General features: G+C 45.4%; 1 protein-coding gene across 1 annotated transcript in view; it reads right to left on the bottom strand.

Annotated features, from left to right (window-relative positions):
- Positions 1-19394, bottom strand: part of LOC141114176 (integrin alpha-IIb-like) — a 162022-nt gene that overhangs the window by 42265 nt on the left and 100363 nt on the right. Inside the window, exons 13-16 of the mRNA XM_073607709.1 lie at positions 17148-17330; positions 16959-17004; positions 11601-11705; positions 1180-1235 (exon numbers count right to left, since the gene is read on the bottom strand). Of these exons, the coding sequence (XP_073463810.1) occupies positions 1180-1235; positions 11601-11705; positions 16959-17004; positions 17148-17330 (390 nt within the window). The remainder of the gene's footprint in view (positions 1-1179; positions 1236-11600; positions 11706-16958; positions 17005-17147; positions 17331-19394) is intronic.

The following is a 19394-nucleotide window of genomic DNA, read 5'->3' on the forward strand; positions in this document are numbered from 1 at the left end:
CGTACAGGTACGTCCCCTTTAAGAAGTGGCAGTGCGGGCAAGCTCGCCGTGTTCTCCGTGACCGCGGGTCCCGCGGACTCAATGTCTGCCGGGTCCCCGCAATCGTGTCACGGAGAGGTAGAACAATGAGATGCTTTTGTAAACAAAGTGTTTCCCCGTTCTGCCTTGTGTCATGATAGAGATCACTGCTCTCTGTCATCGAGAGCAGTGATCGCTGCCATGTGTGTTGAAGCCCCTCCCCCCCGCAGTTAGAATCACTCCCTAGGACACACTTAACTCCTTCATCGCCCCCTAGTGGTTAACCCCTTCCCTGCCAGGGTCATTTACACAGTAATCAATGCAGTTTTATAGCACTGATCGCTGTATAAATGACAATGGTTCCAAAATAGTGTCAAAAGTGTCCGATCTGTCCGCCATAATGTCGCAGTCCTGATAAAAATCGCAGATCGCCGACACTACTAATAAAAAAAAATAACAATAAAAATGCCATAAATCTATCCCCTATTTTGTAGACGCTATAAATGTCGCGCAAACCAATCAATATACGCTTATAGCGATTTTTTTTTTTACTAAAAATATGTAGAAGAATATATATTGGCCTAAACTGAGGTAAAAATTGCTTTTTTATATATTTTTGGGGATATTTATTATAGCAAAAAGTTAAAAATATTGCTTTTTTTTTTTTAAATTGTCGCTTTTTTTTTTGTTGATAGCGCAAAAAATTAAAACCACAGAGGCGATTAAATAGCACCAAAAGAAAGCTCTATTTGTGGGGAAAAAAAGACGTCAATTTTGTTTGGATACAGCGTCGCCCGACCGCGCAATTGTCAGTTAAAGCGACGCAGTGCTCTGGTCAGGAAGGGGGCAAATCCTTCCGGGGCTGAAGTGGTTAATTAAAAAAAAATATTCTTTATTATCAATTTAAAGGCAAATCCTCATGCTACATAGCTTTGATAGTTTTTGATACTTCTAAAAATGTTGTACAATTAGGTTCTAAAGTGTATGGGTAGCTTTACACGTAATAATCTAGCAAGGGGGTGACTTACATGCTACACCAGTCTAATTTGGTGCACAGTATGTTAAGTACAGTAGAACATGGGTAAGGAAAATTGGCAGTATATACAAGCCCTATAAGAGTATGTACATGGTATGCAAATAAGGTATATGAATTATTCTTACTCAAGGTGTTGGGTAGACTTTTCCCCGAGGTCTGGACACAAACGCTCACTGTGAAACTAGACAAATCACAGACATATCAATCACTTTAATGAACACACAGGAATGTTATTTATCTACAAATGTTACTAATGTAGCAGTGATCCCTAATCTTGGAGGCCACTGGCACTTCCCAATAGGGGTTTTCACTTTACTTATAGATTCAACCGATGCCCCTTGAACCTCATAATAAGAAAAGGTGGAAGTGCTAATTCCTGCAGGATTCGGGTTTTCATGTTATTACTTTTCTCCTTCTCTTGTGTCCCAAAGCACAGTGGGGGTTAAGCAACCTGAGCCCATCATAGATCAGTGGTCTCCAAACTGCGGCCCGGGGGCCAGATGCGGCCCTTTGCTTGCTTTTACCTGGCCCTTGGGGCATTAGTCCCCCCACTGTCAGCAACCAATGATGGGACTATTCCTCCAATCGATAATAATAATGGGGCACTATTCCTCCCACTAACACCAATGATGGGGCAATATTACTACCACTGACACCAATGATGGAGCACAATTCCTCCCATTGATTCCAATAATTGTGCACTATACCTCCCATTGATACCGACGATGGGGCACTATTAATCCTAGTGAACCCAACGATGGGGCACTATTATTAGCACTGACACCAATGATGGGGCACTATTCCTCCCATTGATTCCAATAATGGTGCACTTTTCCCCCCATTGATACCACCGATGGGGTACTAGTAGGGCTGGGAAAAAAATCGATTTGAATCTTGAATCGAGTTGAGAGGTCAAATCAGGGCCGGTCCCAGGCGGGTGCACGGGGTGCAGTGCACCCGGGCGCCAGAGAGGTGGGGGCGCTGAAGCGCCAGAGTGCTCCCCTCCCTCCTCCTCTCCGTGTCCAGAGCAGGCTCTCACCACAGGTCACGGCCGCGGAGCGGCCGCTATGTTTTTTTCGCTGCTGCTAGAGCCCATCCCCCCCTCCCTCCTTCTCCTGTCAGAGAAGGAGAGCAGCCGCCGGACATCGGAGCGGCTGGTCTCTGTGTGGAGAGAGACCAGCCGCTCAGTGACTTCGCTGAGGGGGAGAGCGGTCCGTGCCTGCAGCCTGATAGGCTGACACACACAGGTTCTCCTCCTCTGTCTCTCACTCCCGCGGCCCGCCCAAGCCTGTCTAGACAACTGCTCTTCTCCCGGGCGGCGCGGCTGCACACTGTCCTCTCTAGCTGCCGCCCGGGTTTTAATGGGTCTCTAGCTAGAGTACTAATAGAGGGAGGTTTGTCTCTGGGGCGGTCTGTACTAATCGAGGGGGATTTGTCCTGGGGGGTCTGTACTAATGGGGGGGTTGTCCTGGGGGGTCTGTACTAATGGGGGGGTTGTCCTGGGGGAGTCTACTAATGGGGGGTTGTCCTGGGGGGTCTGTACTAATGGGGGGGGTTGTCCTGGGGGAGTCTACTAATGGGGGGTTGTCCTGGGGGAGTCTGTACTAATGGGGGGGTTGTCCTGGTGGGGGGTCTGTACCAATAGAGGGGGGGGCATTGTCCCGGGGGGGTCTGTACTAAAGGAGGGGGCTTTGTCCTGGTGGGGGGTCTGTACCAATAGAGGGGGGGCATTGTCCCGGGGGGTCTGTACTAAAGGAGGGGGCTTTGTCCTGGTGGGGGGTCTGTACTAATGGAGGGGGGTTGTCCTGGGGGGGGTCTGTACTAATGAAGGTGGGATTTGTCCTGGGAGGGTCTGTACTAAAGGGAGGGGGGTTTGTCCTGGTGGGGAGTCTGTACTAATGGGGGGTTGTCCTGGGGGGGTCTGTACTAATGGGGGGGCTTGTCCTGGGGGGGGTCTGTACTAAAGGGAGGGGGGTTTGTCCTGGTGGGGAGTCTGTACTAATGGGGGGGTTGTCCTGGGGGGGTCTGTACTAATGGGGGGCTTGTCCTGGGGGGTCTGTACTAATGGAGTGGGTTTGTCCTGGGGGAGTCTGTATTAATGGAGGGGGGGTTGTCCTGGGGGGTCTGTACTAATGAAGGGGGGATTTGTCCTGGGGGTGGCTGTACTAATGGAGGGATCTTGCCCTGGGGGGTCTGCACTAATGGGGGGTTGTCCTGGGGGGTCTGTACTAAAGGAGGGGGGTTTGTCCTGGTGGGGGGTCTGTACTAATGGAGGGGATTTGTCCTGGTGGGGGGTCTGTACTAATGGGGGGCTTGTCCTGGGGGGTCTGTACTAATAGAGGGGGGGTTGTCCTGGGGGGTCTGTACTAATGAAGGGGGATTTGTCCTGGGGGTGGCTGTACTAATGGAGGGATCTTGCCCTGGGGGGGTCTGCACTAATGGGGGGGTTGTCCTGGGGGGTCTGTACTAATGGAGGGGGGTTTTGTCCTGGTGGGGGGTCTGTACTAATGGAGGGGGGGGGTTCTCCTGGGGGGTCTGTACTAATGGAGGGGGCTTTGTCCTGGTGGGGGTCTGTACTAATGGAGGGGGGTTGTCCTGGGGGGGTCTGTACTAATGAAGGGGGGATTTGTCCTGGCGGGTCTGTACTAATGGCGGGGATTTGTCCTAGGGGGGTCTGTACTAATGGAGGGGGGGTTTGTCCTGGGGGGTCTGTACTAATGGAGGGGGGGTTTGTCCTGTTGGGGTCCATACTAATAGAGGGGGGTTGTCCTGGGGGGTCTGTACTAATGAATGGGGGATTTGTCCTGGGGGGGTCTGTACTAATGCAGGGGGGTTTCTCCTGGGTGGTGGTCTGTACTAATGGAGGGGGGATTTGTCCTGGGGGGGTCTGTACTAAAGGAGGGGGTTTATCCTGGGGGGTCTGTACCAATGGAGGGGGGGTGTTTGTCCGGGGGAGTCTGTACTAATGGAGGGGGGTTTGTCCTGGGGGTCTGTACTAATGGAGGGGGGTTTGTCCTGGTGGGGGGTCTGTACTAATGGAGGGGGGGTTTGTCCTGTGGGGGTCTGTACTAGTGGAGGGGGGTTCTCCTGGGGGGGTCTACACTGCAGCTGCGGGCTCTTCTTTTGCCCCTTCCCCTCCCTCTCCTCTGCACGTGCACTGCTATACTAGTGAGCGGTGCTGGCCGGCACAGCCTCCCACTATGTTTCTTCCCCTGCCTTCATATCAGCCAGGGAAAAAATAGAATAGAAAAAGGAGCATAGAAGAGGATTGTGGGACATGTAGTCCCGAGGACTGACAGCCCCACTGTAACACGGAAACTGCAGCCCACACAGCATGCTCAGCTGAATGGGAGAGAGAGAGAGACAGGAGCCTGGGAAAGCTTTCAGGGAAGTACACCCTGGACTCCAGAGGGAGAGGGGAGTGCTGAGGGAACACCATCAGAGAGGGAACGCTGCTGCCCTGCGCCGCCAGAGGGAAAGCCACACAGCCTAGCGCCATCCCTGGTGGAGAAAGGAATGGAGTCATTGCCGGAATACAGATCTGGGTGCTACCCAGCGGAGTCACCACGGGCAATTCAGAGTGAGCTGACTCCTGATCAGAGGAACCGTTGCTGTATCGCTGGGTCAGGTGAGAGGGCCGATCGGCCATTATCTACTAACGTCCATAGGAACTGCAGTCTCTGACCATCTTCTTGTTCTGACCACCTCTTGTATAATGTCTGCAGTCTCTGACCATCTCCTGTATTATGTCCGCAGTCTCTGACCATCTCCTGTATTATATCCGCAGTCTCTGACCATCTCTTGTATAATGTCTGCAGTCTCTGACCATCTCTTGTATCATGTCTGCAGTCTCTGACCATCTCTTGTATCATGTCTGCAGTCTCTGACCATCTCTTGTATCATGTCTGCAGTCTCTGACCATCTCTTGTATCATGTCTGCAGTCTCTGACCATCTCTTGTATCATGTCTGCAGTCTCTGACCATCTCTTGTATCATGTCTGCAGTCTCTGACTATCTCTTGTAGCATATCTGCAGTCTCTGACCATCTCTTGTATCATGTCTGCAGTCTCTGACCATCTCTTGTATCATGTCTGCAATCTCTAACCAGCTTCTGTACCATGTCTGCAGTCTCTGACCATCTCTTGTATCATGTCTGCAGTCTCTGACCATCTCTTGTATCATGTCTACAGTCTCTGACCATCTATCCTATCTTGTCTGCAGTCTCTGACCATCTCCTGTATTATGTCTGCAGTCTCTGACCATCTCCTGTATTATGTCTGCAGTCTCTGACCATCTCCTGTATCAGGTGTGCAGTCTCTGACCATCTCCTGTATCATGTGTGCAGTCTCTGACCATCTCCTGTACTGTGTCTGCAGTCTCTGACTATCTCCTGTATCATGTCTGCAGTCTCTGACCATCTCCTGTACTATGTCTGCAGTCTCTGACCATCTCCTGTATCATGTCTGCAGTCTCTGATCATCTCCTGTACCATGTCTGCAGTCTCTGATCATCTCCTGTACCATGTCTGGAGTCTTTGACCATCTCCTGTACCATGTCTGGAGTCTTTGACCATCTCCTGTATCATGTCTGCAGTCTCTAACCATGTCCTTTACCATGTCTGAAGTCTCTGATCACCTCTTGTACCATGTCTGCAGTCTCTGATCATCTCCTGTACCATGTCTGGAGTCTTTGACCATCTCCTGTATCATGTCTGCAGTCTCTGACCATCTCCTGTACTATGTCTGCAGTCTCTGACCATCTCCTGTACTATGTCTGCAGTCTCTGACCATCTCCTGTACTATGTCTGCAGTCTCTGACCATCTCCTGTATCATGTCTGCAGTCTCTGACCATCTCCTGTATCATGTCTGCAGTCTCTGACCATCTCCTGTACCATGTCTGCAGTCTCTGACCATCTCCTGTATCATGTCTGCAGTCTCTGACCATCTCCTGTATCATGTCTGCAGTCTCTGATCATCTCCTGTATCATGTCTGCAGTCTCTGACCATCTCCTGTACTATGTCTGCAGTCTCTGACCATCTCCTGTATCATGTCTGCAGTCTCTGATCATCTCCTGTATAATGTCTGCAGTCTCTGACCATCTCCTGCACTATGTCTGCAGTCTCTGATCATCTCCTGTATCATGTCTGCAGTCTCTGACCATCTCCTGTATCATGTCTGCAGTCTCTGACCATCTCCTTTACCATGTCTGAAGTCTCTGATCACCTCTTGTACCATGTCTGCAGTCTCTGACCATCTCCTGTACTATGTCTGCAATCTCTGACCATCTCCTGTATTATGTCTGCAGGCTCTGACCATCTCCTGCACTATGTCTGCAGTCTCTGACCATCTTCTGTATCATATCTGCAGTCTCTGACCATCTCCTGCACTATGTCTGCAGTCTCTGATCATATCCTGTATCATGTCTGCAGTCTCTGACCATCTCCTGTATCATGTCTGAAGTCTCTGACCATCTCCTGCACTATGTCTGCAGTCTCTGACCATCTCCTGTATCATGTCTGCAGTCTCTGACCATCTCCTGTACTATGTCTGCAGTCTCTGACCACCTCCTGTATCATGTCTGCAGTCTCTGACCATTTCCTGTACTATGTCTGCAGTCTCTGACCATCTCCTGTATCATGTCTGCAGTCTCTATCTCCTGTACTATGTCTGCAGTCTCTGACCATCTCCTGTATCATGTCTGCAGTCTCTGACCATCTCCTGTATCATGTCTGCAGTCTCTGACCATCTCCTGTATCATGTCTTCAGTCTCTGACCATCTCCTGTACTATGTCTTCAGTCTCTGATCATCTCCTGTATCATGTCTGCAGTCTCTGACCATCTCCTGCACTATGTCTGCAGTCTCTGACCATCTCCTGTATCATGTCTGCAGTCTCTGACCATCTCCTGTATCATGTCTGCAGTCTCTGACCATCTCCTGTATCATGTCTGCAGTCTCTGACCATCTCCTGCACTGTGTTTGCAGTCTCTGACCATTTCCTGTATCATGTCTTCAGTCTCTGACCATCTCCTGTGCTATGTCTGCAGTCTCTGACCATCTCCTGTATCATGTCTGCAGTCTCTGACCATCTCTTGTATCATGTCTGCAGTCTCTGACCATCTCCTGTACTATGTCTGCAGTCTCTGACCATCTCCTGTACTATGTCTACAGACTCTGACCATCTCCTGTATCATGTCTGCAGTCTCTGACCATCTCCTGCACTGTGTTTGCAGTCTCTGACCATTTCCTGTATCATGTCTTCAGTCTCTGACCATCTCCTGTGCTATGTCTGCAGTCTCTGACCATCTCTTGTATCATGTCTGCGGTCTCTGACCATCTCCTGTACTATGTCTGCAGTCTCTGACCATCTCCTTTTACCATGTCTGAAGTCTCTGATCACCTCTTGTACCATGTCTGCAATCTCTGATCATCTCCTGTACCATGTCTGGAGTCTCTGACCATCTCCTGTATCATGTCTGCAGTCTCTGACCATCTCCTGTATCATGTCTGCAGTCTCTGACCATCTCTTGTATCATGTCTGCAGTCTCTGACCATCTCCTGTACTATGTCTACAGACTCTGACCATCTCCTGTAACATGTCTGCAGTCTCTGACCATCTCCTTTACCAAGTCTGAAGTCTCTGATCACCTCTTGTACCATGTCTGCAGTCACTGATCATCTCCTGTACCATGTCTGGAGTCTCTGACCATCTCCTGTATCATGTCTGCAGTCTCTGACCATCTCTTGTATCATGTCTGCAGTCTCTGACCATCTCCTGTACTATGTCTGCAGTCTCTGACCATCTCCTGTACTATGTCTACAGACTCTGACCATCTCCTGTAACATGTTTGCAGTCTCTGACCATCTCTTTTATCATGTTTGAAGTCTCTGATCGCCTCTTGTACCATGTCTGCAGTCTCTGATCATCTCCTATACTATGTCTGGAGTCTCTGACCATCTCTTGTATCATGTCTGCAGTCTCTGACCATCTCCTGTATTATGCCTGCAGTCTCTGACCATCTCCTGTATTATGTCTGCAGTCTCTGACCATCTCCTGCACTATGTCTGCAGTCTTTGACCATCTCCTGTACTATGATTGCAGTCTCTGTCTCTTGTATCATGTCTGCAGTCTTTGACCGCATCCTGTATTATGTCTGGGGACTCTTGGACTCTTTCTAACAGACAGCCCTCTCTGTGTGCATCAGAGAGACTCCCTTCCAGGTCTCATTAGTGTACTCTCTTCCTGTGTTTTCTTTATTGTTAAGAGATCGTGGGAAGATCCTAGGGTAACAAAGAGTTCTTAGGGGAGCAGCTCTGTGTTTGAGTCGTTGCCATAGAATCATTTGTAAAGGGGAGGAGTTGGTAAGATGACCACGCCCATGTGGGGGCGCCAGAAATATTTCTGCACCCAGGCGTCTGTGACCCTAGGATCGGCCCTGGGTCAAATCGATTCAAATCTTCTTCAAATCGATTTTTTTAGATTTTTTTTTTTTTTTTTTATAACAGCGCCGCGCCGGGCCTGAGGAGCTGCAGGCACGATTTTTCAGGCGAGGCCGCGGCTTCGGCCTAGTCCGCGAGGCCCGACGCTGTGCATGGGTGGGTGGGTGTGTAGGCGGGGTAGTGGGCGAGGCTGTTGGTGGAACACCGCTGTGTATTGGAGGGCTGTGATATCAGAAGGAGGAGGGGGTGGGGGGAATCACAGGGACATTCCCGGGCTGCAGAGAGAGAGAGAGAGAGAAGGGAGGGTGAGTCAGAGCTGCCTGTATGGTGTATTTCATGAGATACTGATAGCCATGTGATCACTGCCAGAAAGAATAATACCTCAGAGGAGAGAAGTCACATCACATCCCATTCCATATATTCACCCTTCTTAAATTTCATTACACAGCACTGTTCTCAATATATGACAATACCCCCATATGACATCACACAGCAATGTGCTCATCACTGTATACTGACATGCTACATCACTGAATACTAAAACACTACATCACTGAATACTAAAACACTACATCACTGTAGTGTGTCAGTATACGGTGATGTAGTGTGTCAGTATACGGTGATGTAGTGTGTCAGTATACGGTGATGTAGTGTGTCAGTATACGGTGATGTAGTGTGTCAGTTTACAGTGATGTGGTGTCACCTGTCACCACCGAGCTTGCCTCAACCTGCTGTTGTTGATAGGTACATTTTCCTTGCAAAGAATGTTTAAAATGCACTTAAATTTTTTTTTAATTTTGTTTGTTGATGCACTTTAAGATAATAAAAAAAAATAAAAAAAAAAATCGGATTCGAATCGTGAATCGAGTTTTTTATTAAAAAATCGCAGATTTTTTTGGGGGGGAAAATCTCCCAGCCCTAGGTACTAGTAATTCCATTGATACCAATGATGGGGCACTATTACTACTACTGATACCAATGATGGAGCACTATTCCTCCCATTGATACCACCGATGGGGTATTAGTAATTCCATTGATACCAATGATGGGGCACTATTACTAGAACTGACACCAATCATGGGGCACTTTTCCCCCCATTGATACCACCGATGGGGTACTAGTAATTCCATTGATACCAATGATGGGACACTATTACTACTACTGATACCAATGATGGAGCACTATTCCTCCCATTGATACCACCGATGGGGTACTAGTAATTCCATTGATACCAATGATGGGGCACTATTCCTCCCACTGATACCAATGATGGGGCACTATTACTCCCCCTAATACCAATCATGGGGAATTGTTTACTCCCACTGACGCCAGGACATTTTCTACTCCCACCTGCCACAGTCCAACCCCCCTAAAGTTTGAAGGACAGTAAACTGGCCCTTTGTTTAAAAAGTTTGGAGACCCCTGTCAAAGATGATGGCCATTCAGGCCTACCTCTACTTGCTTCTTAAGGGATTTGCATGATTGCTGTAGGGCTAAGTGATATGACATCTGTAATGCTAAGTAATGCAATGTTATCACAGAACTTCAATCAACACAATTCAGGCCAGTGTGGATTCAGAATTTGTAATGATGCCTGAATGACCAGGTTACATGGGGGAGATGTTAAAAAGCAGAAGGGGTGATAACAATAAAAAAACTACTATGTGTATAATTCATTTCATACCCTCCTACAGCTTCATTTATTTAATGCCATACAGAATAAAGATATTTTTCCACATTTTAGTTGTTTGGATATGGTCAAAACTACCACTTTAAAGATGCTCCTTTTTCTAATAGTTTTATAGCAATAGCCATTTAGAATTTGCAAAAATGTCCAATCCTTTTAGGGTCTAAATTTACTGTATATATCATGTCTTCTCTTGTAACCATCATGTTGTCCAAGAGATGATTCAATTATTCCCTATTGTACAAGAAAGGCTGCACATGGTTAAATAAGAAATACAAAATGCAAAAGTTGCTAGTACATGTATGCTGGAATAACAACATAAAAGAAAATAATGTTACGTAGGTGCAGCTCTTGGAACTAAAAATCTGATTTTAAAGTCCAATTTACATATTATTGATCAGTCCATGTAAATGCGTGAGTAGTTATTAGGTTTAGTAATCCAGATAAAAGTTTTTATCTTTTTGTTTATACAACTGGTAATGAGAACAGTCATTACAACCTTCCTAATTGATTTTAAGATGGACCAAATAGTAACTTTTCCTTTTTTATTATTATTACCTTTTGCAATTTTTTAATATACAGTATGTTTCTGCTTGCCTCTCTTGAATGGGTGGCTCGCTGGTTCAGTGTCCTGTGTGTGGACTGCACAGGTTATACATATTCCACTAGTACGGGAGGAGTGTCCCCTCTTCTTCCTGTTAGTGGAACGCAATTAATGCCGTAGCCACCGCCCCCCGGTTGTCTTATATATACAGCGCGATGTTGTGTGCTGACCACGCCCCTGACAACGTCACTGATGACTAAACGTGTAGGGAGGAGTCGTGACGTGTGATGCCATCATGTACCGGGATGTGGCGGCCATTTTGATGGTTAGAAACTTCTGTTTCTTTAGCACTGATGCCTGATTTGATCTTTTACCATATAAGTGTAATACTTTTTAAACAATACATTTTATTGAACATACTACACTCTGATATGCCCCTTTTATCCCTCCATAGCTTTATGAGAGCCTTAAGCATATCGTTGGCAGTGGAGGAACATCTTAAGAGGATCTGGGTGATTCAACTCCAGAGATACCATCCCAGGATCCCTTTGAACATGCTTGGCAGTGTGAACGGGTGATGGTGATGGCTCCTTTCTGGATACTCCTTTCTCTTTACCTATATTGATCGCTACCTTCCAGATATTCCCTAAGTGTGGGTAGATGACTAAAAATAATGTATTCTAACATACTTATGAAATGACTGAGGTGAGTCCTCCAAGACATCATTAGGAAAGCTGAGTTTCTAAATACACAATCCTGTCCCATTATTTGAACTGGTGGAACACCATTTTATTTTATTAATATGTTTTCCTAACCCATATGGTAAAGATCATAGAAAATGTCAGAAAAATGAAGCTGCTCTAACAGCTGCCTCACCAGCTGACATCACTAATACCGGGATGTTTACAGTTCTTCAGGTCCGGGTTCAAGGAATCTGGAGTGAATATCAAGGAAGTATGGAGAAGGACTACAGGTTGGGCTCTGGAACAAAGAATACAAAAAATTAGGATCAAAGAAGGAGAGTATAGCATCAAAATCATTTTACCTTTCTACAATGTTCTCTTTAAAATAACATATATACTGTACGGTACACATACAGTACTGTGCAAAAGTTTTAGGCAGGTGCAAAGAAATGCTGTAAAGTAAGAATACTTTCCAATATATATTTTTATTTTTATCAATTTACAAAATGCAAAGTGAGAAGCACAGAAGAAAAATCTAAACCAAATCAATATTTGGTGTGACTACCCTTTGGTTTAAACCAGCATCAATTCCTCTAGTCACACAGTTTTTGAAGTACCGTATATACTCGAGTATAAGTCGTTCCGAGTATAAGTGGAGGCCCTAATTTACCACAAAAAAATGGGAAAAACTTATTGACCCGAGTATAAGACGAGGTGAGAAATGCACAGCTACTGTAAGTGGAAAAGAGGGTCAACAATGCCCATTTGCAGCCTCACTGTGCCCATTTGCATGCCTCACTGTGCCCATTTGCAGCCATAGGTCCCCCGAACTTCAAACTCGGTAGTTAAGTGTTCCCAGATGCCCCCTAGCTGCAGCCAAAATTTGGGGTCTCTGAACCCAAAGTGTCCCGAAATGACATTGCTGCAGATGGACACAGTTGACCGACTTTGGGGCCCCGTATCTCGGGGCCACTTAGTGCTAGGTTCCCCGCTTTTGGTGTGCAAACCCAGTGGAACTAGCACCATAAAATATCCAAAGCTGGGATTTCTAGCACCAAGTGGCCCTGAGATACGGGGCCCCAAAGTCGGTTCAGAAAATGTCAAGCACTTTTCGGCAGCAGAGAATGACATTTTCTGAACCGATTTTGGGGCCCTGTATCTCAGGGCCACTTGGAGCTAGGTACCCCAGCTTTGGATATGTTATGGTACCAGGTCCACTGTGTTTGCACACCAAATTTGGGGTTCCTAGCACCAAGTGGCCATGAGATATGGGGCCCCAAAATCGGTTCAGAAAATGTCAAGTACTTTTCTGCAGCAGAGAATGACATTTTCCGAACCAATTTTGGGGCCCCCGTATCTCAGGGCCACTTAGTGCTAGGAACCCCAGCTTTGGATATGTTATGTCTACTGTGTTTGCACACCGAATTTGGGGTTCTTAGCACCAAGTGGCCCTGAGATACGGGGCCTCAAATTTGGTTCGGAAAATGAAATTTTTTGCTGCAGAAAAGTGCTTGACTCGAGTATAAGTCGAGGGAGGCACTTTCAGCACAAAAAAATGTGCTGAAAAACTCGACTTATACTCGAGTATATACGGTAACTCAGCAGGTAGGTTGTTCCAAACATCTTGGAGAACTACAGTGCCTTAAAAAAGTATGCATAACCCTTGAAATTTTCCACATTTTGTAATGTTACAATCAAAAACGTAAATGTATTTTATTGGGATTTTATGTGATAGACCAACACAATGTGGCACATAATTGTGAAGTGGAAGGAAAATGATAAATGTTTTTCAAATTTTTTTACAAATAAATATCTGAAAAATGCAGCGTGCATTTGTATTCAGCCCCCTTTACCCTAACTAAAATCTAGTGAAACCAATTGCCTTCAGAAGTCACCTAATTGGTAAACAGTCCATCTGTGTGTAATTTAATCTCAGTATAAATACAGCTGTTCTGTGAAGCCCTGAGAGAACCTTAGTAAACAAACAGCATCACGAAGGCCAAGGAACACACCAGACAGGTCAGGGATAAAGTTTTGGATAAGTTTAAAGCAGGGTTAGGTTATAAAAAAATATCCCAAGCTTTGAACATCTCACGGAGCACTGTTCAATCCATCATCCGAAAATGGAAAGAATATGGCACAACTGCAAACCTACCAAGACATGGCCGTTCACCTAAACTGACAGGTTGGGCAAGGAGAACATTAATCAGAGAAGCAGCCAAGAGTCCCATGGTAACTCTGGAGGAGCTGCAGAGATCCACAGCTCAGGTGAGAGAACCTGTCCACAGCAAACAGCAAACATGTGGGACACAGCAAACATGTGGAAGAAGGTGCTCTGGTCAAAAGAGACCAAAATTGAACTTTTTGGCCCAAAAGCAAAACTTTATATGTGGCAGAAAACTAACACTGCATATCACCCTGAACACACCATCCCCACTGTGAAACATGGTGGTGGCAGCATCATGTTGTGGGGATGCTTTTCTTCAGCAGGGACAGGGAAGCTGGTCAGAGTTGATGGAAAGATGGATGGAGCCAAATACAGGACAATCTTAGAAGAAAACCCGTTAGAGTCTGCCGAAGACTTGAGACTGGGGCGGAGGATCACCTTCCAGCAGGACAATGACCCTAAACATACAGCCAGAGCTACAATGGAATGGTTTAGATCAGGGGGCTCCAAACTTTTTAAACAAAGGTCCAGTTTACTGTCCTTCAAACTTTAGGAGGGCCGGACTGTGGCAGGTGGGAGTAGAAAATGTCCTGGCGTCTGGCAGGTGGGAGTAAACAATTCCCAATGATTGGTATTAGGGGGAGTAATAGTGCCCCATCATTGGTATCAGTGGGAGGAATAGTGCCTCATTATACTATCAGTGGTAGCAATAGTGTCCATCGTTGGTATCAATGGGAGGAATAGTGCTCCATCATTGGTATCAGTAGTAGTAATAGTGCCCCGTCATTGGTATCAATGGAATTAATAGCAAACCATCGGTGGTATCAATGGGGGAATAGTGCCCCATAATTGGTGTCAGTTCTAGTAATAGTGCCCCATCGATGGCATCAATAGGATTAATAGTGCCCCATCGTTGGTATCAATGGGAGGTATAGTGCACAGTTATTGGAATCAATGGGAGGAATAGTGCCCCATCATTGATGTCAGTGCTAATAATAGTGCCCCGTCGTTGGTATCAATAGGATTAATAGTGCCCCATCATTGGAATCAATGGGATGAATAGTGCCCCATCATTGGTGTCAGTGCTAATAATAGTGCCCCATCGTTGGTGTCAATAGGATTAATAGTGCCCCATCATTGGTATCAACGGGAGATATAGTGCACAATTATTGGAATCAATGGGAGGAATAGTGCTCCATCATTGGTGTCAGTGGTAGTAATATTGCCCCATCGTTGGTGTCAGTGTGAGGAATAGTGCCCCATCATTGGTATCGATTGGAGAAATAGTCCCATCATTGGTTGCTGACAGTGGGGGGAATAATGCCCCAAGGACCAGGTAAAAGCAAGCAAAGGGCCACATCTGGCCCTCGGGCCGCAGTTTGGAGACCACTGGTTTATATTAAAGCATTTTCATGTGTTAGAATAGCCCAGTAAAAAGTCCAGACCTAAATCCAATTGAGAATCTGTGGCAAGACTTGCTGTTCTCCATCCAATCTGACAGAGCTTGAGATTTTTTGGCGAAGAAGAATGGGCAAAAATGTCCCCAAAAAGACTTGTAGCTGTAATTGCAGTGAAAGGTGGTTCTACAAAGTATTGACTCTCAGGGGGCTGAATACAAATGCACACCACGCTTTTCACATATTTAATTCTAAAGTTTGGAAACCATTTATCATTTTCCTTCTGCTTCACAATTATGTGCCACTTTGTGTTGGTCTATTACAAAAAATCCCAATAAAATACATTTACGTTTTTGGTTGTAACATGACAAAATGTGGAAAATTTCAAGGGGTATAAATACATTTTCTAGGCACTGTAACCACAGACATACTTGATGATGGTGAGATCACGGCTCTGTGGGGCCAAACCATCACTTCCAGGACTCTGTGTTCTTCCTTACTTTGAAGATAGTTTTTAATGACATTGGCTGCATGTTTGGGGTCATTGTCCTGCTGAAAAATACATTTGGGGCCAATCAGATGCCTCCCTAATGGTATGGCATGGTGGATAATTATCTGCCTGTATTCCTCAGCTTTGAGGACACCGTTGATCCTGACCAAATCTCCAACTCCATTGGCAGAAATGAAGCCTCAAACTTGCAAGGAACCTCCAACATGCTTTACTGTTGCTCGCTCTCCTCAATGCTGAAATGCACCAGCAGATATTTGTCCATCATGTACTACCATAATAAAGGCGTTGCATCAGTCCCAAATTTATTCTGAAGCAGGACAATGACCCCAAAACATACAGCCAAAATCAATCTCTAGATTGTAAGCTCTAACGAGCAGGGCCCTCTGATTCCTCCTGTATTGAATTGTATTGTAACTGTACTATCTGCCCTCATATTGTAAAGCGCTGTGCAAACTGTTGACACTATAAAAATACTGTATAATATTAATAAATAAGAACTATATTTAGTGAAAAGAAGAGCGAAGAGTCAGGAAAGAGATGATATGGTCGCCGCAGAGCCCTATTCTCGATACCATTGAATCTCTCTGAGATTAGATGAAGAGACAGAAGCAACAGAGACAGGCTAAATCTAAGAACTGGCAATGGTTTTGCTAGATGTTTGGAACAACCTACCTGCTAAATACCTTAAAGAACTGTGTGCAACTCTACCTAGGAGAACTGATGCTGTTTTAAAGGTAAAGGGTAATAACACCAAATATTGATTTGAACTAGGTTTTTCTGTTTAATCCTTTTTTTTTGTAGGTTAATTGACTAAAAAATATATATTTAGGCTCAGTTCACACAGGGACGACTTGTCAGGCGACCTAGTCGCCTGACAAGTCACCTCCCGTTCTGTGCTATGGAACCATTCTAAGGGGAGCGACGCAAGTCGCTCCGACTTAGAAAAAGGTTCCTGTACGACTTTGGGGGCGACTTGCATAGACTTCTATACAGAAGTCGTTTTGCAAGTCGCCCGGGCAGTCGTGTGCAAGTCGCCTCGGTGAGGCGACCTGCAAGTCGTGCCGCCTCTGGTGTGAACCAAGGCTAATTGCATATTTTTGAGAGCATCTTCACATTTGCAACATTTTTCACAAGTGTCTAAAACGTTTGCACAGTACTGTACAGGATCTTAAAAAAAGGTTAAATTGTAAATAAAAATAAAGTAAAAAAAATAATATGGCGACCTCAGTGTACCATAATCACAAATTATACATAAAAAACAGGTTTTTAAAAAAGGAAGATGCATTGATGAGGTTATTTACATTTTGTGATCTCATAATTATTTATATCTAGAACACGATATATTATTTTTGAAGGAAGCACAGGGAGTGGGGGCCACTTCCAGGTATGCAAAAAATCCCTAAATGGCTCACAATATATCCTATGAAAATCCCATGTTTCCTTTTTGTACAAGGAAATCTATGTAAAATCTCTTACCTGAAGACATAGACTGTGTCGGCTTCAAAGGCTCCAACTACCAGATCTGCAAGGCAAAGAGTTCAGTTTTTAGTGGTGATGGAGAAAGGGGGAGCACAGTACTTGGATGCATGACACTGAATAGTAAAAAAGGCTGGTAGGTTCTCTGAAATTCCATTGGGAGTTATATGGTTGCATTTAGTTCATTACCTGGATATCCATTTTGATCAATGTCTTCCCCTCCTCTCAATGAAAAGCCAAAACTGGATGGTGCCACTTGGGGGCTCTCCAAGATCTGTGATGGATGTGTCGACAACCCTGACTTTTCACCCTTGTAAATGTAAACACAGCCAGCTCCAGATTGACCTCCAAAAGGAGAGCCTACAGCCACATCTAGAGAAGAAAAATAATTTCAGAGGACAGAACCAAATGTAATATTTCAGGATTGAGGAAATGGCAGTGACATACTGAACCACCTGAATATTCTAAGATTGAATTCGCAATACTGGAAGTTAAATTTCCAGATATGGATATGGATTTATCCAGGGCTTTTTTTCAGCAGGAACTAGGGGGAACTCAGTTCCACCACCTCTGGCTCAGGTCTTCTGCTCCCTGCTCACCACTATCACTTGGTAACATTGAAGTCTAGCTTCTGCGTTTACAAGTGATAGCTTATCTCCCAGTAGCTCCCACAGGTCAGATCTCCTGCACAGATCCCACTGAGTACCTGATAGGGACAAGGGAGATACAGAACAGGTGCCCAGGCTTCAGTGCAGTCATAGGCAGGAGAGGGTGTGTTGTAGGCTGCACCCTCCGTGGTCTCCATTTTTTCCCTGGCGACCAGTTGATGCTCCTACTGCATGATCTCCCTTGCATGTGACTGTAGTATAGTATAGTATGCTGGGAGGTACTACAGCCGGATAGGTGTTTCAGGTTAATATTGTAACAAAGGTAAGACATATGACAGATGGTGAAGCTTTTAAGGAGGGGGAGAAGATGAGGGCAGTGAAAGGAGGGGGTATGCAAAGGAAAGAGCTACTATTTGATGCCATTTGGCAGGTATATATGTGTGGTGGGCATGGTTGAGTTCCTGCACCTATTCTCTGAGAAAAAAATCCCTGGATTTATCAGAGAATTCAGCACAGAGCTAAAGCATTTTGGGGGTCAGAAAACACCCCCTTCATCTACTAAAGATACAAATAAATAATATATAAGATAAAAATAAAATATAATTTATAATATTTTATTATGTAAATATTATTGTAGTATAATTATAATTTTCATGTTTAAAATTCCTTTAAAAAGAATATCTAAAGCAGCCGAATTAAAAGAACCATAATTCAAAATGTGGTTAAAAAGAATGTTACGATGGAGTAGTAGTCCCTGCTAAGGTCAGGCGTACCCGACCCCATTTTTCTTCTGTTGTTGAGGTGCAAGAACCGCAAGGCTCTCGTATGGAGCAGAGAGCCAGTACTAGTGCCGCTCATCCTTCTGGTGAACTGGCAAGCACCAGCGGCCTAGTTTATTCACTGTTTTTCACGGAAGATCTCTATAGATCTATTGTTGACCAAAGCAATTTGTATGCTGGTCAATTCATCGCCGCTAATCCCCAGTTGAACCATGAAGGGGTTTGGAAACCTATTACGGTTTCCAAATTGAAGAACTTTCTGGGCCTATCCCTCCTCATGGGCATAACTAAAAAAAGTGAGTTGCGGTCATATTGGTCCACTGACCCAATTCACCATATGCCCGTGTTCTCTGCATCCATGACCAGGGCTAGATACGAGCAGATCTTGCGGTTCATGCATTTTAATGACAATGAACGCAGTCATCCCCTGTCATGACCCTGAATACGATCGGCTCCACAAAATTCGGCCCCTCGTAAACCACTTCAACCAACTGTTTGCAGCCTTGTTTACTCCTGATCAAGTTGTCTGCGTTGATGAGTCCCTAATTAAATTTTCTGCCCGCTTGTTTTTCAAACAGTATATTCCCAGCAAGCGTGCCATATATGGGGTCAAGACGTATAAGCTCTGTGACAGGGTAACAGGCAATACATATAGTATTATGGTTTGCGAGGGAAAAGAAAGTCACGTGGAGCCCAAGAACTGCGCAGACTACATAGGGAGCACTGGCAAGATTGTTTGGAACTTGCTGTCACCCTTATTCGGAAAGGGGTACCACTTGTAAGTGGACAACATTACACAATTTATTATTGATAACCATTATTTTATTTTCAAGTACGCCATTCAGCTGCAGCACTGATTTATTTATCTTGACAGCAACAGCGTTTGCTCTCATGATATGTAAATCAGCGACTCCAGCGCTGTAGGAGGTGATTTCACCACCACAGTAAAAAAAAAAGAGTATATTCCGAAACATGGGGGCAGGGGTGGAGGGGCGATTTGCCCCTAATATTAGGGGCGGATTGCCCCCATGCTTCGGCATATATTTTTT

The sequence above is a fragment of the Aquarana catesbeiana genome, linkage group LG12, assembly GCF_042186555.1.
Source record: "Aquarana catesbeiana isolate 2022-GZ linkage group LG12, ASM4218655v1, whole genome shotgun sequence".
Taxonomy (NCBI): Eukaryota; Metazoa; Chordata; class Amphibia; order Anura; family Ranidae; genus Aquarana; species Aquarana catesbeiana.